The following is a 20,731-nucleotide window of genomic DNA, read 5'->3' on the forward strand; positions in this document are numbered from 1 at the left end:
TGGAGAATTTTCTTTTGCGATTCGTTACTTGATCCGGAAGGAGACATAGCAAATGTCACCTGTGATTGGGTCATAGCATAAAGGCGGGGCCTTAGCGAGCCAGTCACCTTGGCAACAGGATGTGACGGTGCCGGAAACCGCCAGGCCAGCTTTGCTCCCGCTGGCGGCTTCGGTGGGCGGGGTCGGCCGAGACGGTCCGGCTGATCTTCATCAGAGGCTCGGCACCGACAGAGGCGGTGCCATTAAGGCCACGCCTCCCGCCTGATTCCGGATGCCTGCGGAGCGAAGTCCTAGGCTCTAACGGGGCGGAGACTCGGGCTTGTTCTCTTAGAGGCTAGTGCCGGTCCCACCCCGTAAGTCACTTCGGTTCTTCCGGTTTCTGGTGGCTGCGCCGCCTCCCTCCGAAGCCTGAGGATACGCCCTCTAGGGAGCCTGTTGTCGCCCTCCTTTCTGCTTCAAGCCCCCCTGAGTTGCTCAGGCGCAACTCCAGCCAAACATTCTGTCGCTCTGGTTCTCGGCCCTTGGAGACCTCGACCCCCATATACTGCCCCCTTTCCTGGACGTACTGGCCCCTCCCACCCCTCTAAAATGTCCAATAACCTACGGAGGGTCTTCCTGAAATCTGCAGAGGAAAAGTCAGGCAGCGCCTCGCATTGGTAAGTACCGGTTTCGAATCTCCGGCGACACACCCGCCCCTCGCCCGTCTCTTAGCAGGATGTGGAGTCGGCCGCCGTTTCCTGACGTTCTGCAGTTCAGATGCCTTTGATCCCGCCGGGTGAGCACTCTAGGGGGAGTGCGCGGCGCTTCGGCTTTTAGAGCCCTTAGAGCCGCTCCCTCTTGGAAACATAAACCCTCTAGAGAGTCTGTGACACAGACAGCCTCTGCCTTGGCTCCGCAGCCCTCCAGCGCCTGAAGTTTCATAGGCTGACTGAGTAGATCTCCACAGGAGAGGAAAATCAACATGGCCGGCGCTCCTGTGTGACCCACATCATCTGGAAGATTCTCGCGCACTCGCAGAAAAACACGCAGCCGTCAGCGCGGATTAGCAAGTGCAGCACGGGTTGCGCTGGACCTTCAGGGAAAATAGCTGTAATTAAAGAGAGTTAGTGAGAAGGGAAGGCTTTTATTTTTGTGTAATTGACAAAAGTATATGAATATAGAACCTGAAAAATTGTTCTGGAATAAGGGAATCGATTTTTTAAATTTTCGAATACTAGTTTTATTTGAAGATAAAGAGAAGTAAAAATAGAGAAATTATCATGTAAAATCAACCTTTTGGAACAGCAGTATTTGAAGCAGGTGTATTGAGAATGCCATCTCGAATCGGATGTATACGTAGAGGAACTACGTTTGAAGGGGAGAGTCCAGCATTTCTTAGAAGGACACTTATTTGTAAATTTAGACAATGGTTTATCACTAACTCAGTAGTTTTTTAAGCCTATATTAATCAAGATGAAATGAAGCTGGAACAAAATTGTTAGCTAAGGTAGAATATTTTGAGTTGTAATCTGCCTGGTTTGTGGGTATATAATAAATGGTGAGAGGAAAGCTAATGAGTCTCTGCAGAAGGAACATGTGAAGAAGAAACATGGAGAAGGAGATAAAAATCATGGAAGAGCATTTATGTTTGAAGAAAACCAGGCTTGCTAAGTTTAATCCTCGCTTTGCTGGTTAACTATTTGTGAGGCCAAGTGACTTGGTTTTCAGTTGGCCAATAAAACCACCTGAGGGTATTTTAAGGATAAAAGAATGAATATACTAAAATACTTAAAATGTAAGAGCATTATTTAAATGTTAGTTATGTATTATTATCATAAGATCACAACTTTTCTTTCTGTACAAATTTTAGCCCAGGAAGTAAGTAGATACAAGTAGATGCAAAACGTAATTGGGCCGTGAGCTGCCTTGTAGGTCACAGACACGGCCTGGATGTGGCATTGCTGTGGCTGTGGTGTAGGCTGGCAGCTCCAATTGGACCCCTAGCCTGGGAACTTCCATATACCACGGGTATGGCCCTATAAAGAAAAAAAAAAAGGGAGAAAAAAAAAAGGAAGCGAAAACAACAACAAGGAGTTTACATCGTGGCCCAGTGGTTAACAAATCCGACTAGGAACCATGAGGTTGCGGGTTAGATCCCTGGCCTTGCTCAGTGGATTAAGGATCCTGCATTGCCATGAGCTGCGGTGTAGGTTGCAGACACCACTGGGATCCCACGTTGCTGTGGCTCTGGCGTAGGCTGGCGGCTACAGTTCCGATTAGACCCCTAGCCTGGGAACCTTCATATGCTGTGGGAGCAGCCCTAGAAAAGGCAAAAAGACAAAAAACAAAAAAACCAAAAAAAACCCACAACAACAAGAAACCCTAATTGTAATAAACACTTTTAAAAACTTGCATAATATTCTAAAAAGAAACAGTTGAGGAGTTCCCGTGTGGCGCAGCAGAAATGAATCTGACTAGGAACCATGAGGCTGCAGGTTCGAATCCCTGGCCTTGCTCAGTGGGTTAAAGATCCGGTGTTCCTGTGAGCTGTGGTGTAGGTTGCAGATGCTGCTCGGATCTGATGTTGCTGTGGCTGTGGCATAGGCCCGTGGCTACAGCTCTGATTGGACCCCTAGCCTGGGAACCTCCATATGTCACAGGTGGGGCCCTAAAAAGCCAAAAAAAGAAAAGAAACAGTCACCAAAAGTGGTGAGATAAAGCCATTATTGAAGAACTGCCAAGAAGGAAGCATTGTATTTCAGATTGTAACAAGAGCCAGATTTTGTACATGTATGTTTTTTGTTGGCTGTTTTTGGTGGAAGGAGGTGGGGAGGCAGAGGTAACACATATGCAAAAATAGAATTACTCTTTAATGATGGTTCATCTTTTTCTATCTTGTTTTAGTACCTGGATATTTGATGATGTCTTATTTACCCTGATTTAACACAATTTGTTTCAGGATTACATGCTTTTGCAATATCAGAAATTAGAGTAAGGACCTTACGTTTTTATTTATTGTGTACTTTGTTATCCAGTTCCTACCCTTATCTATCTATATTTTTAAAAACATTACAAATTGAATTATGTTTTAGTTACATTCATCAGAGTCATTTGGAGTTCATTAACTCATTGGTATAATGCATTATTTTCATCATCTTTGAATGTATTTATTTCCTCATATCCTTGAGATTTTAAATTATATATTTGGGACATTTACCAGATGCCTTTCTGAAGCTGTTTGACACTTATTTCAGTTATAGTTGCTTTTTTGATTCTATTCTGTTTTGTAAATAATAATCTACATGATGTCCAAATATACTTTTGTAAATCATTGAATTAATGTCAGCTCTCTGATTGAATACTTCATTTTCTTATTTTTCTAATAATATCTTTGATGGTACTAAATCATTTATTTTCTTCATAAGCTTAAAATGACCAAATGATTTTCTTACTGTCTGTAGATGCTGGAATTTTTCTTGAGTTGCTTTCCTCTTGTAAAATCTTTCAGTTTTGTGATACAGAATGTTTGTTGTTTAAAAAGTATCTTAATTCATCAGGGCATAAAAGGTAAAACCCAAATTTAATACTATAGTACAAAGGAGAAATCTGGAACATATTCGTGGTAATGAGCATTAATTTTATTTAGATTTTGGCTCTCTATGCAAAGAACAAAGCAGGAGAATGGTACAGTAGAGTTTCAGAGATGTAGGTGGCATTATAGAAAGAAGGTGGAGTTATAGAGACTGAGATTCATATTCTAGTTCTCTACTTATTATCAGTATTGTTCAAACATTTGGTTAAAAAATGTTCCCTGAGTGCCTACTGTGAAATAGACTGTGCTCAATGGAAAGACTGAGAAATAGGGTTTGGGCCATGCCCATGAAAAGACTTAAAGTCTAGGCAGTATATAATGTAATATCCTTTTTAATAGTGTTATGCACAGGATGAAACTGTGAGGGAATAGAGAAAGGAAATTATAAGAAATATTTCTTGAGCATGAGTGCGGGAATATAAGTATCAGCTACCCAATTAAAGATGCAGGCTAGGGATTTCCCATTATGGCTGAGCGGAAACGAATCTGACTAGCATTGATGAGGACGCAGGTTCGATCCCTGGCCTTGTTCGGTGGGTTGGGGATCAGGCGTTGCTGGGAGCTGTGGTCTAGGCCGGTGGCTACAGCTCCAATTCGACCCTTAGCCTGGGAACCTCCATATGCTGTGGGTACAGCCTTAAAAAAAAAAAACAAAAAAAACCAAGAAAAGGTGCAGGCTATGTCCAAGCAGAGGGAATTGATAAAGCACCAGGATAACTTGTTAGTAGCAACTGGTATTTATTGTTTGATTATGTATTACAAGCAGGATAAGCAGATTGCTTTTAAGGATTTGCTAAAGAGATTATGCTTCATCCGTTAGAGATCCTTCCGAGGATTTTAAGAAAAGAACTGTCATGTTCAGGTGTCATTTTAGATAACTGATGGTCGTGTGGATTTGAGAGTGAGGGATCAGGCATATAAAGATTCTATAGATTCTATTTCCCTTTTCCTTCCAGAGATTCTGAGAGTCTGAACTAGCTAATATAGAGTAAGGATTGGAGTCAAAGTAATATAGAAGGGAAAATGGGCATACCTTGTCAGTTATGTTGGCATGAAGAAAAGGGAATCAATTATGATGCCAATTTTCTGGGTAGATATTGGTAAATTAATTAAGATGAGCACACCTAGAAAACAATCAGTGAAATATTTGAATCTGGGACTCAAGCAGGGTCAGAGTTGAAAATAGAGACTTGTTGAGTCATCAGCTTAGAGGTATTATTATAAAAGCCTGTGATAATACATCCTGTAATAGTAGGAATTAGGATGTCATGTGATTGGCAATTGGCTTCTATCTGCCTTTGACCCTTGGTTCTTAAATAGGGAGCTAAAAATGAGTATCCTCAGCAGGGGGCCTGGTTTGGTTAGATAAATAATGTTTCACTGTCAGTTCAGTGTGCCTTTAGTTTTGTACAGTGTAAGTGTTATTATTTCTGCTTTTTTGTGTGTGTGTGTGCGCGTATGTAAAAGAGAGACATGTAAACCATGCAGGCTAATTGAAATCTGCTTCATTAATCTCTCGGTTTATGCATGAATTTTTGGGACTTCGTCATGTTGGGGTTTTGCTAAAGTAAATTCAAGAAAGTGGATAGGATCATGCAAAAGAGCATGTTATTCTGAATAAGTTATTTAATATTACTAAATCTCCATTTTCTTCACTATAAAATTGGAGTGGCACTGTTGACCTTGCTTATTAGGATTAGAGTGAATGACAATAACTTACAGTTACAGATCTATCATGTATATAATATCACATGGTACATATTATCATATATTATTACATTATGTACTTTTATATACTACGTATGTACATAATGTTAAATCACAGAAGATAAGATAGAAAAATGTTTCCTAGCAGATAAAAAGCATCGTTTGCAAAATTATTTATAAGGAGTTTCCACTGTGGTGGCTCTGGTTGCTGCAGAGGTGAGGGTTCAATCTCTGGCCCAGTGCAGTGGGTTAAAGGATCCAGCATTGCTGTAGCTGTGGCATAGCTCACAGCTGGGGCTCAGATTCAGTCACTGGCCTGGGAACTTACATATGGCCTGGGTGTGGCCATAAATAAATTCTTGAAAAAATGCTTATTAACCTGCAGAATTTTTTATCATCCCATATCTGATCTGTGAATGCTTCCTGTCAAAATCTGAGTAGTCAAAAGTGTCGGGAGTTACATAATATTAAAAGTATGTTGGGGGAGTTCCCGTCATAACTCAGTGGGTTAAGGATCTGGCGTTGATGTAGCTGTGGTGTAGGCCATCAGCTGTAGCTCCATTAGACTCCTAGCCTGGGAACCTCCATATACCGGAGTGTGGCCCCAGAAAGAAAAAAAAAGTTATGTTTGCTTTCCTTTTATGGAAGTTCTCACTTTTTCAAAAGATTACCTGATTCATTTACTTGTTCTTGGACGCCAATTATATATTTTAATGGAAGATGATATCTAGCATATATTGGGAGTTTATCATAATCCCAACCAGTTGTTTATTTCTCATAGCAAACCTTAATGTTCCCATTTCACAAATGAAGAATAAGAAATTCAAAGAGATTAAGTAAATTTACCAAAGTTCAATCAGCTAATAATTGAAAGGGCCAGAGTTAGAAACCTGTAATCTTTAATGTATTCCTTCCTCTGTTCTCTTTTAAAGCCTTAAACCGTATTATGTTTCCAGTGTAGTTTCTGTTAAATCCTAGCCAGTTTAAAGTAATTAGCATGTTGATTCTTCTTCTTTTAAGCAACCTAACCAGAGCATGGTATGCAGAATCTGATTCTAGTTTTAATTCTGACCTTAGCTAGTAGGATATGACCTTTAAGAAGACAGAGTTTTTATAGAGTTTTAGTATCTTAAATGGAAAGGCTCTTCTAGATCTGCAAAAAAATACATATTGATCAAAGAAGTATGAATCACTTCTTTCCTTAGCATTCTGCATTTCAGTTTAATTTTTAGAATTAATTCTATTTGTTACTAGGAAATGTGGCACCTTAATAGCTTGTGGGATTCCTTTCAGCTAGTTTTATTGTCTGCAATGTGTCGCTTGCTCTATTAGGTGTAGAGAAAATAGATATGAGTAAGATAAGCTACCCTTAAGGAATTTATGGTCTCTGATAGATTGTATGAATCTCTACTGACATATTGATGTAGAGGAAACTGTATTTTCCTTCTCTTTTTGGAGGGAAAATGGAGGAGAAGAGAGGAAAAACCTATGATTAGATTTGAAAATAGCTTGTGCAATATAAACGCTTTTTATAAAGTGGAAATGTAGGGGCCATATAATAAAGTATGTGAATGAAGTATCAAAAGCCTGTGTGATTTGTTTAAATACTATGCCAATTAAAACATGCTTGCTTCTATGCAAATAATTATAAAAGTGTGGATTATGCTCTGTTGAAGCTTTAATCTTGTAAACCAGATGTTACTGACTAATGAAGTACATAAACTAAATGAAAGTAAGTGATAAAAGGTATTGAGACAGTTCAATATGTTTGAAATATTTGAAGGCGCATCATTATGTTTTATATATTTTTTTGAGGGCCTACTGTGCTCAGTATTGGAAGAATAATTACAAAATAAATGATATAGTCTTTGCCCATGAGGGAATTTCAGTCTCACCGAGAAAAACAATACTTTGCTCATTTAAAAAAATTGGGCACTAGATCAAAGGCAATATAGAAGGCGTTATATAACTGCTAGCATTAGTGAACCAGTGAGAATGCCTTAGGGATTCCAAGCTGGATGAAATTAATGAGTTTGAGGTACTAGCAGATATTTTGTGGAGAAGATGGTAATTTATAACTATGTTTTAAATTGTTAGAGAAGAAAAAAACCTTGAAGAATAGAGTAAATGAGGTACATGGGACAATCCCAAATAGCAGAGATCTCTATGATAAGATCAGAGATTTTATGTTGAGTTATAGGTGGTACTGTTGTGAAATTGATTGGGCCTGGATTGTAGATGATTTTCACATCATGCTGAATTGGCGATGATAAATTATGAAACTTTGAGCAACAGAGTTCCTTCGTGGCACAGTGGTTAACGAACCCGACTAAGATCGATGAAGATGCAGGTTCCATCCCTGGCCTTGCTCAGTGGGTTAAGGATCCAGCTGTGGTGTAGGTCGCAGACGCAGCTCGGATCCCATGTTGCTGTGGCTGTAGTGTATGTAGGCCGGCAGCTACAGCTACAGTTCTACCCCAGTCTGGGAATCTCCATATGCCACGAGTGTAGCCCTAAAAAGACCAAAAAAAGAAAAAGAAACTTTGAGCAAGAGGTTAACAGGATGAAACAACAGGATGATTTAGTCTGCCAGAGATATGTAATAATAATAGCTACAGTCAGAAAAACTGGTTTTGAAGTCAGAACCCAATATAGGGATGAGATATTGAGGACTAGATACAAAGGTGATGCAGGTCTGTGGGAAAAAAAAACAAACAACTTGGTGATTCATTCAGTACATTTATTGAATATTTACCCTTTGTAAGCATCTATACAAGGTACTATGGGTGAATCAGAGATGAATAAAGAGGGTAGTAAAGGTAGATATGACTAGGTAATTTAAGATCTAAGTGACTGGAAAATAGTAGTACTGACACATGACTGACTGATACTAAGAATGCTAGTTTTCAGCAGAGAGCAATTTTACCTTTGAAGTAATGGTATTAAAAGTGATGTTTTGTCAGTCATCACAAATCGAGGTCAATATTAAGGAATAGGGATAGAAGGATATAACATGAGAGTCATTATTGCAAAGAAGACAGTTGATGGTAATAACAAATCTTGAACACTGGTGCAGTCTTTATGGAAGAATGTCTTGAAGGAAAAAGAGTTAAGAACTGCATGGAGGAGTAGTCATGTTTGGACACTTAATATGCAGAAATGATTAAGAAAAGGAACATTAGGAAAGACAAAAGAAACATTGTACACAGTGGAAATCTTAATAGGAAGAGATTCAAGGTGGGCGGACAATTTGCAGTGTGAGTTTCAGCAGAGAGCGCCTAGGGAATGAGGAGAGAGTACAGCCAGATTTAACTGTGAGAACACATTTGATAATTTGAGAATAAGGTGTAGTAGATAACAAAGTAGATTGCAAAAGAGAATGGGCTTCAAGACAGCTTTCTGGCACTTCAGTGACAGGAAGTAGATGGTCTTAATGGTGGTTCATTAACACCGTCTACCAACTTCCTGTCACTGAACTTGGCACACATCCCAATCTCCTCTCCAATCCTACATGACTTCAGCGTCTATATGGAAGCTTTGTCACCTGGTCTTTCAGTACAGATATCTTTTTCTCTAGATTATTCTCCATTCTATCATCAGCTAAAAACTTCTACAGTTCTTGTTATCAAATGAAATGACTGCATTCACAAAATTCTTGATTCAGGCATCCTACTTTCCAAAGAGGCGTTCCTATGTTTCTAGCCTAGTTGTTTTAGGTATTCCCATCTGACTGTTCAACTTTATCTGGACCTTCGGTCCTTTCCATTTATTTTCTACCTGTATGTTAGCCTTTTATGTTCTCATGTCCTTCCTATCTAGTATAGATTCTCTGTTTCATCATTTGATCATTTTTTCAATACCCTAAAATCTTTTGCTCCTCCTTGATTTTTGTTATACCCTTCCGAAGCCACCCCAACCCTGGTCGAACTCAGTGATTTACTTTCTCTTTGCCTATACCTGGTGAAACAAGGAAAATCTCACAGGAGCACAGATTGTGGTATCAGTATAAAATCATAATCAGTACCTGTCTCCCTGGGCCATCAACACTACCTGATGACTCTGGTATTCTCTGAAGTCAGCTTATTCTCTCACAAAGACTGTTTCAGATCTTTTGATTCTCCTCAGTCTCCCCCTATTTTTGCTCTTCTTAGCAAACGATGTCATGTCCTTTTTTCATAGTGCAAATAAAAGTCACTAGATCAGAATTACCTCAACCTTCTAATGCCAAATCTTTAAGTTTATTTATTTTTGCCACACTCGTGGCATGTGAATATTCTTGGGCCAAGGATTAAACCTGTGCCACAGCAGCAACCTAAGCTGCTACAGTGACAGTGCTGGATCCTTGACTGTGCCACATCGAGAACTCCTGTTTAAATTTTTTATTTTGATTTTTCTTTCTTTCTTTCTCTCTCTCTCTCTCCCTCTCCCCCTCCCTCCCTCTCTCTCTCTCTCTCTCTGTCTCTCTCTCTGTCTCTCTCTCTTTCTTTCTTTTTTTTGTCCACACCATGGCATGCAGATGTGCCCGGGCCAAGGAGCCAAAGCTTTAACTTACCTGCAAATGCACCTAATCTCTCTTCCAGTTCTGATGAAAAGAGATACTTCTCCAGCTTTCAGTCCCTTCACCTGTCCTATGGTCCCAATTTCCTACCTCCTTTTCAGACTTCACATTATTATTCCTCTTTCTCCTTTATTATCAGTCTCTTCCTTTTGATGACTCACATGAGCATTTATGCTCTAGTTAACCTAACATTAAAAAAAAAAAAAAGATTGCTTCTTTGACCCCATTTAGTTTCCAGCTACTTGTCAGTTTTTCTGTTCTTTTTTACAGCCAAAGTTCGTAAGAGAGTTGTCTGTCCTTGCTGTCTTCATAGTCTTTCTTCATATTCACTCCCAGCAACTTCTTTCCTCACCAAACTATTCTTTTAAGGCTTTAGTGACCTTCATGCCATTAGTTACAATATACATTTTTAACTTGCATCCTACTTGGCCTCTTAGAAACTTTCAATAGAATTGCCCAGTTTTGGGGAGTTCCTGTTGTGGCTCACCGGGTTACGAACCCAACTAGTATCCATGAGGATGTGGATTCAACTCCTGGCTCACTAAGTAGGTTAAGAATTCAGTGTTGTCTTGAGCTGTAGCCATGGCATAGCCCAGCAGCTGCAGCTCCGATTCAGCCCTTAGCCTGGGAGCTTCCATATGCTGCAAGTGCAGCCCTAAAAAGCAAATATATATATATATATATATATATTTTTTTTTTTTAACCAGTTTCTCGAAACTCTTTTCCTTTGGCCTCCATTGCATCAGAATCTTGGTTTTCTTTCTACTACTCAAAAGAACATGGGAAGCTGATGAAATGTTTTAAGCAGAGAAGGGCCAGTGCTAGAGTTCTGAATAATTTCAAGAGAGTTTAGACTGAAGAAAAGACTGGTTATGAAACTGCTATAATAGTCCAAGCCAGAGATGATGTATGCTTGGACTAGAGTAGCGACAGTTGATTTGGAAACAATTGAACAGATCAAGATAAATTTAGGAAATAATACCAGTAGGATTTGTGATAGATTGAATACAGAGGGTAAGAAAACAGGAATTATTTGCTCTGACTTAAGCATCTAAGGTAGTTGGGATGACATTTACCAAAGAAAAAAAGGCCATGTTGAGTTTTAGGTGACTTGAGATTCTGAATATAAATGTCAAGAGGGAAGTTGGCCGTATAAGCCTGAATCTCAAAAACCTAAGATATGAATATTTGAATTGTTGATATATAAATGGTAATTTAATTGAAATCATGTATATAAAATAAATCATCTCAGGAATGTTTACAAAGTAAGAAGAGAAGAATTCACTCTAAGCTTTGGTGAATTCCAACATTTTAAAATTGATTCAAGTAGATGAGTTGGCAAAGACAGAGGAGTCACTACAGAAGTAGAAGAATGTCATATCTAGGAAGCCTTGGGAAGAGAAGGTTTTTAAGAAAAGATGTGAGCATTTTTTGTACTCATCCAAATACATCATTTATCATGTAAATTGCCTATTTACATGTGCAAGTACCCAGCAGTTTAAGTTTTTTAGGGATTGTGGGTTGAACTAGCTTGAAGGCTAGCAAACATTTTCTGTAAAGGGCCAGATAGTAAATATTTTAGGCTTTGTTGGTCATGTGATCTCTGCTTCAGCTACTCAACTCTGCTGTTGCAGCATGAAGGCAGCCATGTACAATACATTAAAAATGGGTGTGGGAGTTCCCATTGTGGCACAGCAGAAGCAAATCCAACTAGTAACCATGAGGTCACAGATTTGATCCCTGGCCTCGCTCAGTGGGTTAAGGATCTTCTGTTGCCGTGAGCTGTGTTGTAGGTTGCAGATGCGGCTCAGATCCTGCGTTGCTGTGGCTGTGATGTAGGCCAGCAGCTATAGCTCCAATTCAACCCCCAGCCTGGGAACCTCCATATGCCACCAGTGCAGCCCTAAAAAAAGGCAAAAAAATAAATAAAAATGGGTGTAACTGTACTAAACAAAACTTTACTTATGGATACTGAGTTTTGAAACTCATAATTTTCACTTGTGACAAAGTAGTATTTTTTGATTTAAAAAAACAAACAAACATGAAGACCATTCTTAGCTTCTGTACTGCACAAAAACAGGGAGGGGGGCAGATTCAGCAGACCTTTTCCTCATAAGTGAGCCTGGTGCCTGAACCTTGACAGACACTCAGTAAATTTTGGTTTAATAAATTCCAATTGAATAAGTTCTGATCCAGGTTATATTTGCTTTTGGAGGGATGGAGGTAGTGAAGGTGAGTTTTCATCCTCAAGCTGTCAAAGCAAGAATTCATACTTTCATTCACGTTCAATCTTCTCTGTATAGATTAACTTTTAATTTACTGAATGTAAATATAACACTTTGAAGCACTGTCAAATGGCCAGAAAACTGTTTTAAATATTTGTAAGGATATGATTATGTTATTTTGGGTTGCATGAAGGTAAAACTGAATCCAGTACTTCCTAGGATACATAGAATTTTGGGCTTTGATTTGTATTAATCCCTGAAGCTTTAAAATCACCTATAAACAGTAAAACACAACTTTATACATCTGAGAAGTCTCATAATTATTATTTTGCATTCTTAAATTTTTTTCATCATTTGATCTTAGTCATAAGGCCATGCTGGGTTTATAGGACATGGATTTTGCACCCTTTATGCTAGAATTTAGCATGAGAAACAGTATATAGAGTAGTAATAAAAGTTAATGTATAATGACACCTTGTGATATGAACTGTGAAGGAAATTAACAGGTGTACTATTGTTAATTATGTAGGAGGGGCAATGGTAGTTCAGGTGGCCAGAAAATGTATTTTCTGGGAAGTATCATTTATGTTATGTAGGTGGGTGCAGAAAACTAGGTAGCATGTGTGATGGCCCTGAGTCCCATGAGGGCTTAGTATTTTCCAAGAACTGAAAGAAGCTTTTAGGTATATATAACTTAAGGTATCTGCATTTAAGAAGTCTATAAATAATTGATTTTACAAACAGAAACTTGTATGTGTTGGATTAAAAAAAAAATCAATCAGTGCTAAGAAATAGCTCATAAGTATCCAGGTCAAAATAGGCTAGATTAAAAAATTTATTGACTGGAGTTCCTGTTGTGGCTCAGCAGGTTAAGAACCCAGTTGGTATTCACGAGGATGCAGGTTCGATCTCTGGCCTCACTCAGTGGGTTAAGGATCCAGTGTTGCCATGAGCTCTGATATACGTCGCAGATGTGGCTTGGATCTGGCTGTTGCTGTGGCTGTGGTGTAGGCTGGCAGCTGCAGCTCTGATTCAGCCTATAGCCTGGGAACCTCCATATGCCACCGGTGCAGCCCTAAAAAAGGGCAAAAAAATAAATAAAAATGGGTGTAACTGTACTAAACAAAACTTTACTTATGGATACTGATTCAGCCTATAGCCTGGACACTTCCATATGCTGCAAGTATGGCCCTAAAAAGCAAAAAAAAAAAAAAAAAAATTCCAGTGTATTCCATGTATATTGCAAACTGTTCAGCTGAAATGATGTTGCTGCTATAAATCTGGATTGGCAGACAGTTGTAACTGATATGAGTAGTTGCTATACCAAGAGCTGTTTAGCACCAAATATCCAACTGTGCTGAAACAATAAAGAAGAAACTGGTTCCTACATAAGTAACTCAGTTTAGTCTCCAGAAGTAGAGTACACTAAGGTATCACTAATGTACACTGAGGTACTCAGAGGTTCCTTAAGCAAAAGAAGAATGGGAGTCATCAGAATGACTTGGGAAGAACACAGAACCGATTGGGCAGAGGGAGAAAAGAGTGAGGGAAACAGGATAAGCATAAATGGAGGGAAAATGAGAATCCTGATCAGTAATAATAAAGACAAAGGACTAGAGGAAAGAATTTAAGGAAAAGGAGACAGGCGGATGCTAATAGTTTAAGAGGAGCATATTCCAGTGGGCAAAATTTTATACAGGGTAAAACCTTCAAAAAATCTAGTTTTAGGAATAAATGCTAGTGTCTTATGCCTATTGCCTAATCATGTAAGAAGATCTAAATCAAAGGTAACCATATCTTTGATTATCTCCTCTACTTGAAAATCTTTGTGTTGCAGTATTTCACTTTGAAAACTCAAAGTGACAAATTACATACTTTTATTATATTTTATAAATTTTTATATTTTAAAAATAATATTTGCAAATATGTTTTTAAATAAAATGTGTATACCATGTAGTATGTTGTATTTATTTACTCAATGTTTTTTTAAGTGTTTCAGGCTGCATGTACCAAGTAGTTCAGACGATTGGCTCGGATGGAAAAAATCTTCTGCAATTACTTCCAATTCCTAATTCCTCTGGAAATCTTATACCACTAGTTCAATCTTCAGTCATGTCTGATGCTTTGAAAGGGAATACAGGAAGCCCAGTTCAAGTTACTTTTCAGACTCAGATTTCCAGCTCTTCCACAAGTGCACCAGTTCAATTGCCCATTTTTCAGCCAGCCAGTTCTTCAAACTATTTTCTTACAAGAACAGTAGATACAGCAGAAAAAGTTAGAGTTACTTCTGTGGGAACTGAAAAATTTACCTCATCAGTTTCTAAAGTTCAGAGTCATGGTGTGAAAATTGATGGACTCACCATGCAAACATTGGCTGTTTCTCCCTCCTCAACACAAAATGATTCATCTTATATTTTAGTAAATACCCAGAGTCTTCCAATGACTGTGAAATCTCCAGTTTTGCCTTCTGGGCATCATTTACAGATTCCAGCCCATGCTGAAGTGAAATCTGTACCAGCGTCATCATTGCCTCCTTCAGTTCAGCAAAAGATTCTTGCAACTGCAACCACAAGTACCTCAGGAACAGTTGGGGCCTCCCAAATACCAACTGTTATTTATGTATCTCCTGTAAATACAGTGAAAAATGTAGTTACCAAGAACTTTCAAAGCATTTACCCAAAACCTGTTACAGAAATAGCAAAGCCAGTGATACTAAATACCACACAAATTCCAATGAATGTTGCTAAAGAGACACAATTAAAAGGTGGTCAGCATTCTCAAGCTGCTCCAGTGAAATGGATTTTTCAAGAAAATCTACAGTCTTGCACTCCATCTCTTGTTCCTGTTAAATCTTCAAATAATGTGGCTTCAAAGATTTTAAAAACTTTCGTAGATAGGAAGAGTTTGGGAGATAATACTATGAATGTGCCACCATTGAGTACCATCAATCCTAGTGGGACACAAGCCAAAAGCATACCTATTAAGGATAATGCTTTGGTTATGTTTAATGGGAAAGTCTATCTATTGGCTAAAAAGGGGACAGATGTTTTGCCATCACAAATTGACCAACAGAATTCTGTTTCTCCTGATATTCCACCAAGAAAAGATACCTCACAGATAGTGAGTTCAAGTCCAGTCACAGAAATATCCAGAGAGGTTGTAAATATTGTTTTGGCTAAAAGTAAATCTTCCCAGATGGAGACAAAATCACTTTCAAATACCCAGCTTGCTTCCATGGCCAATCTAAGGGCAGAGAAGAATAAGAAAGTGGAGAAACCATCTCTTTCTACCCTAAACCCACATAGTATGAACCAATCCATTAACTACTTAAAACAGAGTAAGACTTTATTCTCAAAGCCAGACTTTCCAGATGGATTTAGTACAGGACAAAATGCCCCCAGAAAAGGAGATATCATCCAGAGCATAGAGAAAATAAGTTCCTCTGTTGATGCAACAACTCTTACTTCACAACAGTCTGTTTTCAGAGACCAAGAACCAAAGGTAATTTTCCCATGTCAGGGTGTTCTTTTTATCTATGTATATAGAACAATTTTCCTTCTTAATTCTCAAAGGTAGTTATCTATGATAGCTCCTTTTCCCTCTCCCATCCTCCTCTTCATCACACCCCTGTCATACACACACAAATTCTTAATTAAGTCACAGCTTTCCTCTGAAGGAAATGTTTAAGGAGTGTAATAGAGAGCCCAAGCAGTATCTTTCTCTTGAATCATTTGGCATGCCAAGTCTTTAAAACAAAATTAAACAAACAAATCACAGAGCAGCCAGGTTTAGAAGAGTTGGAGAAGGATAATGTGAATTCAAAGTTTAGTAAAATTGCTGTGTGTATATATTCATACTTATATTTGTACATATAAATACATATACGTACATACATATATATTTAAGAGTTTTTAGCATATGGAGAGATTAATATATAGGAGAGCTGGGATTTGTTTGTTTTGTGGTGGTTGGGAGTATTTTTAGGTAGATGGTTGGAAGGTTGGGACATGGCTAATTAATACCTTTCAGTTATTTGTGGAAAAAGAATTTATCAGCATCTTGATTGGGTTTTTTGTTTGTTTTTGAGCATACAGCTTTCCTTTTCCATTTTTTAGCCCTCTTTCTGACTTCTTATTCAGTTACCCAACATATCCACATAGTTACCTTTCTGTTCTACTTAAGATACGTGTATCTGTGATCACTAAATATTTGGACCCACCTTTTTCTTAGAAGTTTACTTAATGATATCAGTATTTCTCCCCTTCAGTACAGAATGCATTGAACTCCAGAGATGGAAGGAGGTAGATTCCGATTTAAATATAAGATTGATTTAAAGGTGTAAGAGTTTTCCAAAAGACGACAATTTCCAAAATAATGCCGTATAGATCACTTTAAAATTTCATCAGTCCGTATTCTTCTTTCATTTCTTTGAGAATTTCATTTGTTTGTTACTTTTCTAGCGCAAGAAAGTGAAATTGTAAGGGGACATTTTGGTTTTGCTCAGTTAAGTTCGGTTTTACAAGTGTGGGAGGTAAGGCAAGGGTAATGCCACCCAACCATTTAGAACTTTAAAGCATGATATTTTAAGTAAGATGAGGTAATCACGTAGTTGCTAGTCTGATAAAATAGCTTAAGTAATTGGCAGTATCGTTTGTGTGTTTTCTTTTCCTAATTTCAGATCCAGAATGAGATGGCATCCACATTAGAAAAAGTCACTCAAGAAAGAAATGAGAAGAAAAATTCTCAAGGAAGAAGCAATAGGGCATCATATCTGAAGAGTGATGCTGAACTTAAAAAGATATTTGGTCTCACTAAAGAGTTGAGAGTGTGCCTTACTCGGATTCCTCACCATTTGGGCTCTGGAGAAGGTTTTGATTCCTTTAGCTGTTTGGTGAAGAGTGATACTTGCAAAGAGGCAGAGTTAATAGTCAAGGAGGAAGGGAGAAAACAGGTAATAGATTTTAAAGTGTCCTTTGTAGGTACTCCAAAGAGACATGAATGTATTAGTTTTCTTAATTTGTTTTATTTCAAGTGTGTGCATTAATATGAATGGTAGTTTTTACCAAGTTTGCACATATGTGTATTATACCAGAACAGTGTTGGAGTTCTTTTGTGGCTTAGCAGGTTAAGCATCTGATGTTGTCACAGCAGCAGCTTGGGTTGCTACTGTGGTACGGGTTTGATCTCTGGCCCAGGGGCTTTTGCATGCCATGGGCGCAGTCAAAACAAAACAAAACAACCAATGTTAAAAAGAACCATATGTGTGCAGGTAAAATTGCATCCCCAGTTAAGTAAAAATGTTGTTTCAGATGTTTCAAATTAGCCACTTGCTTTTTTTAATCATAAAATTACAAGAAAGTGACTTTTTAATTTCATCCTACTTTGAAGATGCTATCTAAAGTAACAGAAATGTTTCAAATTATCCACCTGCTTTTTTTAATCATAAAATTATAAGAAAATGACTTTTTAATTTCATCCTACTTTGAAGATACTATCTAAAGTAACAGAAATGTAGAAAATATAAGCATGCAGATAATCACTGCAGTATTGCTCTTAATAGAAACATCTTAAGTCTACATAATAATGATGAAAAGAAATATCCCTATAACTTTGCCTATTGATGCTCTACTAATAAATATTTCATTATTATATTGTTTAATATCCTGAACTTCAGATCAGAGACCAGTCAGCCTTTCCCAGTGATAGTCTTCCATATATGCCTACCATGCAGAGGAAAAAAAAATTAAATTCTACTTCTTGGGCTCTTCACAAATGGTTGTTATGTTTTTGTAGTGGATCAGTATAGCTTCTAATACTTGACTTAAGCAGGAAAATGTGAATTAAGCAATTTATTCTCAGTGTATCATAAGGACATTGCTGTTCACTTTGATACCATACTGTGGCAAACATTAATTTCTTTCTTGGTATATTTTATTGAGTTGAACTTAATTGCTGCATATTTGTATCTGCAAGTTTTGTTAAATTTGAGAGTACTGTATATATTTAGCAGTAATATTTTGTTTTTCTTTTGGAATCTTACTCAACATTGCAACAGGGTTTTGATAAGAAAAGAAAAGCAAAAACTAATAAGAAGATGGATCATGCAAAGAAGAGAAAAACCAAGAGTGTTTATAACACAGCGGTAAATGGTGGAGCTAATGAAAGCAGTCCCCAGCTCATTAGCAGTATTTTGCCATCTTCAAATGTATCGCACCATAATATTCTCTCAAGCTCTAGCAAAACCAGAGAAGAAAAGAGAACTGAGGTGGAACTCTATACCCATGGGAACCAGGAGAAAGACACAATGAGTTTAAATGCAGCTTTTGAACAAAGCCATTCCTTCAGTAAAAATTATGCTGAAGATATTTTTCCTATGACACCACCTGAGTTAGAAGAAACTATCAGAGATGAAAAAATAAGAAGACTTAAGCAGGTGCTGAGAGAGAAAGAAGCAGCTCTTGAAGAAATGCGTAAGAAGATGCACCAAAAATAATAAAATGTTGCTATTCTTAAAGACGTAAGAATAGCTGTGTTTTTTCACACACTTTTGCATTAAGTTAATTATAGATGCATTCTGAAAGTGTCTTTTAATATGAAACGTGTCTTTATGTCAGTTGATTATAAAATTTTATTTAAGGAATACAGAAAGGCTGATTCACATATTAATAATCTACACGGGGTATCTGAATCTTTGTCTGGATACCTTCTTTTGGAAGAAAAATTTTTCTATTTTTCTATTATATTAACTGGAATTCCCCAAGTTTGAATATTTATTACTGTTTGTAACTCTAGCTAAATTGCTCAGATGTTATTCCCACAATAGGTAATTGCTGTGTACTACTGAAATTATACTAGCTAAGAGAGGCAGTCAGCTCTAAACTTAGCTTTGCCAATGGGCTTTATATGTATGTTTCTTTACTCATAAAATGATGATACCTTCTACTTACCATTGTTGTAAATTTTAAAAAAAATTCATGAAAGAAAACTATTATAGCAGCATTATTTAAAATTTCAAACATTTCTGAAGAATAAGGGGCACTTTTTTAGTAACTTTTACAAAGTAGTTTCATATAATCCAGAATGGGTTTTAGAATTCAGGCTACATAATGTATTATTTGCTTAAACTGATATATTATTATTTGTAGGCAAATGCTTCCTTTTTTTCAGAATATGTACATAGGTGACTTGGGCTGTATGAGTAAATCTGAATGTGGCCACCTTTAATGCTTTTTAAAATTGTAAAGTGTAGCTGTTCTTAATAGAGGCAGACATTTTTCTATCTGGTTATCTTTGTGTTGGAAAGTGGTATAGAAATAGGAATTAAGGGGAAGGAGGAAAAAGTTATTTTTTAAAAATGATTAACAAATTCCTGGAAGTAAGGTCAAATAAAACATGTACAATGGCAACAAAAGAGAAAACAATAAATTAGAAAATACTGAGAAAGAATAGAACAAATCCAAACTGAGTATCAGCTAGAGTCTCCTGGCTTTTTGTTTTTTTGTAATAGTTTTATTGAGATAACCCACACATTATAAAGTTCACCCTTTTAAAGTGTACAGTTTAGTGTTTATTATAATAACAGAGTTGTGCAGCCATCAACATGAACTAATTTTAGAGTATTTCCATTATCCCCAAAAAAACCCTCATCTCCCTTAGCAGTCACTCCCAGGCTCTCCTTTATTCACCTCTTGGCAACCACTAATACACTTTCTGTCTCTATAAATTTTGCTGTTTTGGACTTTCACATGTATAGAATGAGTCAGTATTTTCTTTTGTGACTGGTTTCTTTCACTTAGCTTATTGTTTCCAAGGTTTTATCTGTGCTGTGGCATGTATTAATAATTATTTTTTAAATTGCTGAGTAATATTCCATTGTATGGATATACCACACTTAATTTATCCATTTATTTGTTTATGGACATTTGGGTTGTGTACACTTTTGGCTATAAGGATGTTATGCTGCTGTGTTACTATGAACGTTTGGGTACATATTTGTGTGGGCATATGTTTTCAAGACTCTTGGGTATATACCTAGGAGTGTAATTGCTGGATCATATCCTGATTCTTTGAGGAACGGTCAAACTATTCCAGGGACACTTTACTCCCCCTACTGCACCAAAATGGGTCTTGCTAAAGGACACCAGTGACTTCCATGTTGGTAGATCTAATGGCCAGTTGTTAGTCCTCTTAATTTATAATCTATCAATATAAATATAGTTTTGTGGATTATTAACACTTTAAAAATTTTTTGAACATTAATAAAGAAGTGATACATGGGCATTATGGAAAAACTTAAAATATAGCAAGCTAAAATATTAAAAATGAGAATTTCACTTCCCACCAAGCTAAAGTATTAAGTCTTGGGTCTGAGAGATACATAATTAAAGGCTATCAGTAAATAGATATGATTTGAAGTCATGGGTCTGGATAACTTCAGTTTGGGAAATATATAAAACATATATAAACAGAGAAGAAGGAAAAATTATGGGCTTATGCCTGAGTATATATAAGGGTTGGAAAAAGGGCAATCTTAAATCAGTTTTGAGGACTGGAAGAAGAGATCATTGAATGAATTGTATTTATAAATCATTAAATAGTGCCTGATACATAGCAATATATTAGTGTTTGTTAAATAAAATCCTCCTAATAAACATACTGCATCCATCCTCA

The 20,731-nt window shown here is 37.3% G+C and overlaps 1 protein-coding gene across 2 annotated transcripts; it reads left to right on the top strand.

Moving 5' to 3' along the window:
• Positions 1–360: 360 nt before the first annotated feature.
• Positions 361–20,731, top strand: LRIF1 (ligand dependent nuclear receptor interacting factor 1). Of its 2 annotated transcripts, none has more exons than XM_005663569.4 (4): positions 361–656; positions 14,053–15,562; positions 16,740–17,012; positions 18,117–20,731. In XM_005663569.4, exons 1-4 carry the CDS (start codon positions 589–591, stop codon positions 18,552–18,554), a joined length of 2,289 nt encoding a protein of 762 aa, XP_005663626.2. In that variant the 5' UTR covers positions 361–588; the 3' UTR covers positions 18,555–20,731. The 2 variants fall into 2 exon arrangements, with proteins under 2 accessions (XP_005663626.2, XP_005663627.1); XM_005663570.4 differs by having other exon boundaries at positions 14,061–15,562.

Source organism: Sus scrofa, chromosome 4 (genome assembly GCF_054392235.1).
Source record: "Sus scrofa isolate SSC_HxYL_T2T_F1_AM1 chromosome 4, Sscrofa_HxYL_maternal_Yorkshire_Landrace_v2.0, whole genome shotgun sequence".
Lineage (NCBI taxonomy): Eukaryota > Metazoa > Chordata > Mammalia > Artiodactyla > Suidae > Sus > Sus scrofa.